The sequence below is a fragment of the Piliocolobus tephrosceles genome, chromosome 9 (genome assembly GCF_002776525.5).
Source record: "Piliocolobus tephrosceles isolate RC106 chromosome 9, ASM277652v3, whole genome shotgun sequence".
Lineage (NCBI taxonomy): Eukaryota > Metazoa > Chordata > Mammalia > Primates > Cercopithecidae > Piliocolobus > Piliocolobus tephrosceles.
This window is the reverse complement of record NC_045442.1, coordinates 40,177,490-40,187,183: the sequence shown is the minus strand read 5'-3', so window position 1 is coordinate 40,187,183 and position 9,694 is coordinate 40,177,490. Positions and strand designations below refer to the sequence as shown.

At 40.8% G+C, this 9,694-nt stretch overlaps 1 protein-coding gene across 4 annotated transcripts in view; it reads left to right on the top strand.

Moving 5' to 3' along the window:
* Window positions 1-325: 325 nt before the first annotated feature.
* Window positions 326-9,694, top strand: part of CEP55 (centrosomal protein 55) — a 24,438-nt gene continuing 15,069 nt past the window's right edge. The window contains exons 1-4 of one of the 4 annotated variants that reach the window (XM_023226321.1): window positions 357-648; window positions 816-1,110; window positions 3,440-3,634; window positions 6,493-6,768. In XM_023226321.1, the coding sequence (XP_023082089.1) occupies window positions 3,452-3,634; window positions 6,493-6,768 (459 nt within the window). In that variant the 5' untranslated portion in view covers window positions 357-648; window positions 816-1,110; window positions 3,440-3,451. Of the gene's footprint in view, window positions 649-815; window positions 1,111-1,818; window positions 1,884-3,439; window positions 3,635-6,492; window positions 6,769-9,694 lie in introns of those variants that run through there. The other 3 variants (XM_023226320.1, XM_023226322.1, XM_023226323.1) reach the window with 3 other exon arrangements.

Sequence of the window (9,694 nt, the reverse complement as noted above, 5' to 3'; positions counted from 1 at the left end):
GTTTTATCCCATCAAAAATAGCAATTTGCTTCCTCCTAAAAGCGTATAAACACAAAACCAGCCCCTGACTGCGTGACACCATGCTTGTTTAGGTCTGAGCCCGCAGAGAATCCCCGAGCCCCAGAATTAGCCCGCAGACCTGGGAAAGGGTGTTCCAGACCTCGGTCCAGCCCCGCGGCCCCCGCCCCTCCTCGGCCCGCCCCCAGGTTTAATCTCCGCCCCTTAAGGGCGGCAGCCAATCGGAGCGCAGCGTTCCCGCCGCGCGCGTCCTGCTCCTCCTTCCTGCGGGCCGCGCCCAGCCGGCAGTGACGTGCCCCGCCCTGCAGCCGCGGGATTCAAACTCCCGGAAGCGACATCCGCGCCTGATGGTGTGATTCGCCAGACTCGAGCGCCGGGCTTCGCTTCAGCTGCTGGCTGGCCCAAGGGAGGCGACCGCGGAGGGTGGCGAGGGGCGGCCAGGACCCGCAGCCCCGGGGCCGGGCCGGTCCAGACCGCCAGGGAGGGCAGGTCAGTGGGCAGATCGCGTCCACGGGATTCAATCTCTGCCCGCCCTGATAACAGTCCTTTTCCCTGGCGCTCACTTTGTGCCTAGCAGCCGGCTGGGCGCCTCAAGACCGTTCTCTCTTGATCGCTCCTTTGGACTTGGCGGTGGGTATCATCTCCTTACAGATAGGCGCAGAGAGGCCAAGTGACTTGCCCAAGGTCTTTCGTTAGGACGACTTTTTCCGATTGGCAAGCACTTTACTTGTGTCTTCCTCAAACATCTTTATTTTAGAATTGAGAAACCTAGTGCCTTTTTTTTTTTTTTTTTGCAGTTTCTCTTTTCCTGTCTGTCTCCTCAAGTGAGATTTTATGGGGGAATTTTTAAAGATTGGCGTCGCCTTGTAGAATATGCGGCTTGTTTAATTGATGCCTCGTACCGTTTACTGGATGGAAGCGCTTGTTTTGTCACCTCCTGTCCAGCATGACTTAGGTCACTTCAGCCAATCAGCCAATCATTTATGAGCTCTTGCTGTTAGGCTCTGTGGGTGACCAAAAAAAAAAAAAAAAAAAAAAAAAATCGAAGTGCAGTCCTTGAAACAACAGTTGAATAATTGAAAAAAATAAAAGGTTAGTGGGGAGTGTAATTGGGAACCAGGTTGATTGTGTGGGGGTGGGGGGGTGGCACAGCTATATCATTTATTAGAGTTCACAGAGGGAAGGCATGCTGAGGAAGGTTTGAACTGTGGGAACCCTGTGGATGACTGGAATAGGAAATACAGGGAAAAATACAGGATGCGGTGGTTCACCCCTGTGATCCCAGCACTTTGGGAGGCCGAGGCGGGCAGATCACTTGAGGTCAGGAGTTCGAGACTAGCCTGACCAATATGGTGAAACCTCATCTCTACTAATAGATACAAAAATTAGCCGGGCGTAGTGGCGCGCACCTGTAGTCCCAGCTACTCAGGAGGCTGAGACAGGAGAATCGCTTGAACCCGGGAGGTGGAGGTTGCAGTGATCCGAGATCGTGCCACTGCACTCCAGCCTGGGCGACAGAGCGAGACTCTGCCGCCCCTAACCCCCCACCCCCGCCAAAAAAAAAAGAAAATACAGGGAAAGGAGGTTGGTGGGACTAGGTGGTGGGGTAGATCCAAACCGTCTGGGCCAGAGGCTAGAAACGGTAGTCATTCATTCACTGCCAGAGTTTCTGTCCAAAGATTAGGAAGCAGATGTTTTGGGGTTATTTCACATTCTGCAGATCTATATTTCCATCATTCTGTGTCTCAATGACTTGGTAGCAAAGTAGTTTTCTGTCCTACGACCCATGATATCAAGTCAACAGTATGTTATCAACAGAAACACATAGGAAAGAACTTCCTGTGGCAGTAGGTGACAGAGACGCGGTAAGTTTGCATTTCTTCAACTGATGGATGAGCTACCTTAATCTTTCACTTTATAATGGCAAAAATCCAGGACTAACCTTTTGATAGATAATTTCTTCTCAGTCTCCACAGTGCTAATATGTTTAGACGTTCTGATTTCACACAGGACAATCTTAAAAGTCACTTCGCTACCATTCTAAGGAGGTCTCTCCTATTTTTACTGATACCATTTATCTCTGTACTTCTCCTGTGTAATATTTATTACAGTTTGAGAATTCATGAACCCTTGTTTGTTTCCTTGTTACTGCCTGCCTGTACTACACTGAAAGCCCCATGACATCAGGGAATATGTCTTTTTTTTTTTTTTAAACCAGTTTATATCCAGCATGTATTAGGATACCTGGTAAATAGTAGGCTCTATAGTAATTTTTGAATGCACTAATGGGCTCATACTCCTTTATATCCTTTAATCACACTGCCATTATTTTATCTTGGGATGCATGAAGTGGAAAAATGTCCTTTAACCTCCCTAATTAGAGTTACTTTTGTATACTATTTATGTGCATTGTATGCCTCACTAGATTTTTGCCTGCTAAAGTTTATATGATATACTTGTTTCTAAACTGTCATCTAGTACTGTTAGCAGATACTGAGTTTCTCCTTACTTAATTTGGCCCCTTATTCTTAATTCCTTTCATGCCTAACTCCCCTGAATGTTATGCCTCTTTTCCTGTAAATGTCTTATTTTAGGTTCTCTTCACTTTTCCCCACTGTGCTCTCTCAAATGACTATTAAGATAGATCTAAACTAGGCTATCTTCTAAAACAGAGGACCTATGTTGAGTAATGACATTTCAGTGCCTATATACTCAGAATTACATTATTTGCCAACAGCTTTTTATTTTGGGCCAAGATATGTCCTTGATAGTGACCTACTTCTTTCAGGCTTTATTTAATGGTTGGGGACCCCTTCACTGTTTTTTAAACAAAACTTTTTAACTGAAGAATTACACATATAGAACACCACACAAAACATAAATGTACAAATTGACATTTTTGTTTGTTTGTTTTTGAGACGGAGTCTTACTCTGTTGCCCAGGCTGGAATGCAATGGTGCCATCTTGGCTCGCTGCAACATCCACCTCCCGGGCTCAAGCAATTTTCCTGCCTCAGCCTCCCGTGTAGTTGGGATTAAAGGCACCCATGACCATGCCCTGCTAATTTTTTTAATTTTAGTAGAGATGGGGTTTCAAACATGTTGGCCAGACTGGGCTTGAACTCCCGACCTCTTGATCCACCCACCTTGGCCTCCCAAAGTGCTGGGACTACAGGCGTGAGCCACTACACCCGGCCCAAGTTGACATATTTTAGAAGGTGAATACTCCCGTTTAAGTCCAACTGAGATTAAAAAAAAAAAAAAAAGTTACAATACCCCAGAAGCCTCCATCCATCTTTCTCCATATCCTGCTGGTTTGGATATATCATTTCTATTTACAGCAGATAGGTTATTAGACCTGTTGCAAACTTGAGATTTAAATTTTAAACTCAGAATTATACAGTTGATTTTTATTTTTACAGACCATTTCAGAGATGTCTTCCAGAAGTACCAAAGATTTAATTAAAAGTAAGTGGGGATCGAAGCCTAGTAACTCCAAATCCGAAACTACATTAGAAAAATTAAAGGGAGAAATAGCGCATTTAAAGACATCGGTGGATGAAATCACAAGTGGGAAAGGAAAGCTGACTGATAAAGAGAGACACAGACTTCTGGAGGTAAATGGTCTTCTGATCCTTTAAATTGTAAGCTCTCCAAGAAAGCGATGCATGAAGATTTCCTGATGCTACCTTCTTACTCTTACCGTGTTCCCTGTCTTGTCCAGTTGATTAGTTTTGGAAAGCTGACCTTGGGTTTAGAATCTTAAATTCCTACTTTGACTTTGCCAAGTCTTAGATGTACTTTAGTCATTACTAACCTCTTACCTTTTAAATGTAATTGAGTATGTGTTTTTAGGTTACCAGGTACTAAGTTTGTTTTGGAAATAAAGACATTGTGATTAATAGTTTTGCACCTTTCACATGGTCTGTTTCACCTTTAGTATGGTCTGTTTTTCAGTTATTTAAAACAAAGTAATAACCTAATCCATCATTTTTCCTATAGCTTCTTGATAATGAATATTCTTGATAACTTTTGTTATGCTGTATTTAAGATTGTGGAACATTCTGGCTATTTTTGCCATTTTTAAATTGATAGCGTAACTTAGAAGCATTCGATTTTCCATACTTTTTTTTTTTTGATACTGGATCTCAACTCTTGCCCAGGCTGGAGTACAGTGGCTTGATCATAGCTCACTGCAGCCTCAAACTCTGGGCCTTAGGCAATCCTCCTGCCTGGGCCTCCCAAAGTGCTGGAATTACAGGTGTGAACCTCTGTGTCTGGCCATTCCATGCTTTTTTGGAGTACTGTATTACTCGTTGATGTACTTTAAGGATACTGTGCTGGGCTTATGTCTCTTTTTTACTGTGGGAGAAGAGAAAATATTTACCCAACAGTTATATAATCTGGTTTTCCTGTTAATTTACTAAATGTAAAAAATCAAATCTGTCCATTTCAGAGTATTAAATAGTGTTCAAATTTCCTTGTTGAAAACATATTTTATCACGCATATTGGCTGCTTTCCAAGTAATTCTGGTTTTCAGGCTTTTGAAGGAAAAATTATTAGATGTGTTGGTATTTATACTCTGTTCAACTATATTTCAGATTCACTAATTTATAATTTGTTATGGCATAGACAGTAAGGAAGTTAGGAACTTAGAACTAGAGGGACTTAAAATGTAATCATAAATATAATAACAAATTTGGATTTAATTATTTTGCAAAAGTGCTTTTATTGTTTGTATTTAGAAAATAAATGGTTAAGGCTGGGCATGGTGGCTCACGCCTGTAATCCCAGCACTTTGTGAGGCTGAGGCAGGCGAATCACCTGAGGTCAGGAGTTCAAGACCAGCCTGGCCAGTATGGCAAAACCCTGTCTCTACTAAAAATACAAAAATTAGCCAGGTGGGGTGGTATGCCCCCGTAATCCCAACTACTCGGGAGGCTGAGGCAGGAGAATCCCTTGAACCCAAGAAGCAGAGGTTGCAGTGAGCCGAGATCGCACCACTGCACTCCAGCCTGGGTGACCGAGCGAGACTCCGTCTCAAAAAATAAATACATAAAATAAAATAAAACAAAATAAATGGTTAAACACTATACCATTTGATTTCTTTAAATTCTCTAAACAGGCACATAATAAAACTGGTTTATTTTTTGTAACAACATACATTGAGGTAAATGCTTTTTCAAGCATTGAGAAAACAGTCATCACCAATCCACAGATATGAAGGTTATTTTGCAATCTGGTGAAGGAATCTTATTGCTTCCCTGAGAGACAACTTTCCATTTCATTCCACTTTTTGAGAAGCACTGGGTACTTTGTTCCTTTATAATCAATTGAAATTAAACTTCCTATGACTTCTACCCATTTGTTCTAATTGTGCCTATTAAGGTTACACAGAACAAGTCTTATTTTTCCTATGCAAACTGGCAACTTATTAGATATGTAAGGAAATTTTGCTTCTTCTTAACTTTTCTGCAGACCAAGCTCATATTCTTCAGCTTTTCTGGCTTACCATCTTGAACAATTTTTAGTTTATTCATATCCCTCCTGAATTATGCACTTAGAATTGAACACATTATCCTAAATATGTTCTGGCAAACACAGATTGAAATAGTAGTGTTACATCTACTTAGCTGGATACTGTACTCCATTAAAGCCTAGAATTGTATGACTCTATATCTGTCTCATACTACTGATTTAAGCTTGTGGCCAACTAAAATCCCCTCATTTTCAAATGAATAAGCATCCCCCTAAACTTAAATTTTCCCCATTTTGTATTTGAACAACTGCTGCTTTTTCCTTCCTAAATGCAGGTTTTAACTTCATGCTGTTTTGACCCTGTTAGCCTATAATTTTAGTATTTATTTCTATTATCTTTTTATTTGACTTTTTCCTTTATGCCAGCAGCAGTTTACATATCTTGTGAATTTTTGAAGATGTTAAGCATTCCTTTAGAGATCACCTTCTAGATTCAATATGGAATCATTTATCAAAAGTAAGCAGGTTAATGAATGCATCCCTCTCCTGCTGAAATATTCTGTAACTTTTAAGTTCCACTGATTCAAGTTCGTTAATGAGCATGTATATCTTGTGTGACCCACTTTTAGCTTTTAGTTTTTACAAGATCCAGTATTATGGAAGAGTGATTACCAAATACTCATGGGAGAGCTAGCCCTTCTTTAGCTTTCTCTCACCACCCTTGATAGAGGTGGTTTCTCCTTTCTTCATGTCTGTGCCCATTTTTTAATCTATCTTAACTACAGCACTTACAATATTGCATTAATACATTGACTTACTTCTCTGTGAGCTATCTGAACATAAAACTTTGGCTTCCTCTCTTTTTTGGCCCTGGTATTTAGCATAATGCTGACTTGATATATAATAAATGCTTCATAAATGCTTGTTGTAGTATATATTGTTTAGCTAGCTGTTTGACTGGGCTTTGTTCTAAGATTCTTCTTAGTTTATATCTAGAAAATTCGAGTCTTTGAGGCTGAGAAGGAGAAGAATGCTTATCAACTCACAGAGAAGGACAAAGAAATACAGCGACTCAGAGACCAACTGAAGGCCAGATACAGTACTACCGCATTGCTTGAACAGCTGGAAGAGACAACGAAAGAAGGTGAAAGGAGGGAGCAGGTATTGAAAGCCTTATCTGAAGAGAAAGATGTATTGAAACAACAGTTGTCTGCTGCAACCTCACGAATTGCTGAACTTGAAAGCAAAACCAGTGCACTTCATTTATCACAGGTGCTAATCATTTCTTTAAACCCAGATTTTTTTTTTTCTTTCTGATACAGTTTGTAATTCTTAGGAAGAATGAGTTTGTTAATACATGCTTCCCAAATGATGAGACAAATGATTAGTATAGTATACTAACAGGTCACTTGACTTTTTTTTAATAGCCCAGTCCCTTCTCTATAAGCAAAAATAGTTAACATGGTACCCTCCACTCCTTGTACCATTGATTTGCCTGGAGGAATATTCAGAAGACAAAATCTACTGTGTATTTACAATTACCAAGGTTTTTTTTGAGTTCTTATTTCTGTAGTTTGTATCATGAAAACAGTAGGCTTCATTTTTTTGGTTATTTTTCATATTTGAAACATACAATTATAATATCAAATATACTTTTCCTAACTGCTCTTGCATTTTCTCCCCCTTTTGTTTGAGAGGCACTAGTGTCATAGAAGGAACAAGGATATAGAAGTAGACGTGTGAGTTCAGATTTTGGTTTTGTACTTGCCAGCTCTGTGACTCTGAACAAATTTGTTAACCTTTATAGCCTTAGAGACAATACTAGATTTCTCCAGACCCCTGTCCTAAATCTTAGTTTCTTTTTTTTAACCTGAGTTTCCACATCAGTAAAATCAGGATAGGAATACTGATAATTAAATGTGATAATGTATGTAAATTGCCTCACATAGTGCCTAATATACAGTAGGTGCTCAGTAAATGGTTACTTATTGATCAGACCTTTGATACTTTCGGAGATTTGGACATTCGATAATACTAACATTAATATCATCTATAGGCTGGGCATGGTGGCTCACGCCTATAATCCCAGCACTTTGGGAGGCCAAGGCGGGCGGATCACCTGAGGTCAGGAGTTTGAGACCAGCCTGGCCAACACAGTGAAACCCCATCTCTACTAAAAATAAAAAAATTAGCTGGGAGTGATGGCACGTGCCTGTAATCCCAGCTACTCAGGAGGCTGAGGCACTAGAATCGCTTGAACCTGAGAGATGGAGGTTGCAGTGAGCCAAGATAGTGCCACTGCACTCCGGCCTGGGTGACAGAGTGAGCCTCTGTCTCAAAAAAAAAAAAAAAAAAAAAAAAATCATCTATAGAAAAAACCTATAGCTTTCAAATATATCTCAGTGCTGTTAAGGATCTTTCTCTGTACTTTATTTCCCATGTAGGGGAGATAGTGGTCAGACGTATATGTTTATGTGTATTTTCATAGATGGGCGTTTGAGTGTTTCTGCAGATGAGTTCAAAAAGGCGAAGTTTTTCTAGAGAATTTCCATGGAACTGAAACTCATAAAACATTACAGTCAGATTCAAAGTAGCTGACTAAAATTTTTCTTTGAAGTTCAAGAGTTAGTTTCTCCACTTTTGGAATGTGAAATACAAGCTTGGTAGAAATTATAATTTTTAAAATTTTTATTTATTTTTTATTTTTTGAAACAGTCTCATTTTGCCGCCCAGGCTTGAGTGCAATGGTGCAATCTCAGCTCACTGCAACCTCCACCTGGGTTCAAGCAATTCTCCTGCCTCAGCCTCCCAAGTATTTGGGATTACAGGCGCCTGCCACCATGCCCTGTTGATTTTTGTGTTATTAGTAGAGACGGGTTTTCAACATGTTGGCCAGGCTGGTCTTGAACTCCTGACCTCAGGTGATCGCTCACCTCAGCCTCCCAAAGTGCTGGGATTACAGGTGTAAGCCACCGCACCTGGCCTGAAATTATAATTTTTAAAGATATATTCTTATAATAATTTTGTGGGCTACCCATACTGATTTCTGTATTTAACTAGCATGTCTGACTTCTATAACAACTTCCAAATGTCAGTGTGTTACACAACAAATGTTTATTTTTCTCTCATGCCAGTCTAGTCCAGATTGGAGTGGAGGAAGCTTTGCTCCACAGAGTCATTTGACTCCAGGTTCCTTCTTTCTAGTGGCTCCACCTTCCTTTAGGATGGGCTCCCACCAAGACCTCTGTATGTAGCTGTGAGATGGGGCCTGTGGAGAACTGCCTAGGAGGGTTCTGGGGCCAGGCCTGGTGTTGACATATCTCACCTCTGCTCACATTCCACTGGAACGTGGCTCCACTAACCACAGGGGAGGCTGGAATCATAGTCTATAGTGTGCCCAGGGTAAAAGGGGTTTGGAGAACTATCTTTGTCATAGTTTCCACCTCGAGGACTGAATTGAGAGAGAGAAAGGGCTACATATTAAAGTGAATGAATAGAGCATCTTTGGAGAAAAATAATTTTTTTGAGCTTCTTTGCCAGTATTCACAAGTCTCTTATAGCTATTAAAAGACTGAAATACAGCTTTTTCTATGTTTGTTGGCCAGCCTGGCTACCTAGCCACCTACGTCTCTTTTATTCCTCTGAGAAAATGAAAAGAGGTGAGAAATAATTTTTGAGTCCCATGTAATCTATATGAACTAATACTAACTAATAATTAATACTTTTTTTTTTTTTTTTTGAGATGGAGTCTCACTCTGTCGCCCAGGCTGGAGTAATTTTTGTATTATTAGTAGAGATGGGGTTTCACCATGTTGGCCAGGCTGGTCTTGAGCTCCTGACCTCAGGTGATCTGCCTGCCTCGGCCTCCCAAAGTGCTGGGATTACAGTAAGCCTGATCTTGGCTCACTGCAACCTCCTTCTGGGTTCAAGTGATTCTTCTGCCTCAGCCTCCCGAGTAGCTGGGACTACAGGCATGCGCCACCATACCTGGCTAATTTTTGTATTTTTAGTAGAGACAGGGTTTCACCATATTGGTCAAGCTGGTCTTGAACTCCTGACCTTGTGATCCGCCCGCCTTGGCCTCACAAAGAGCTGGAATTACAGGCGTGAGCCACTGCGCCTGGCCTAATGAGTACTATTAGTAATACAAAACATGATTCTAGAAAAAAATTTTTACCTTTTTTTTTTTTTTTTTTTT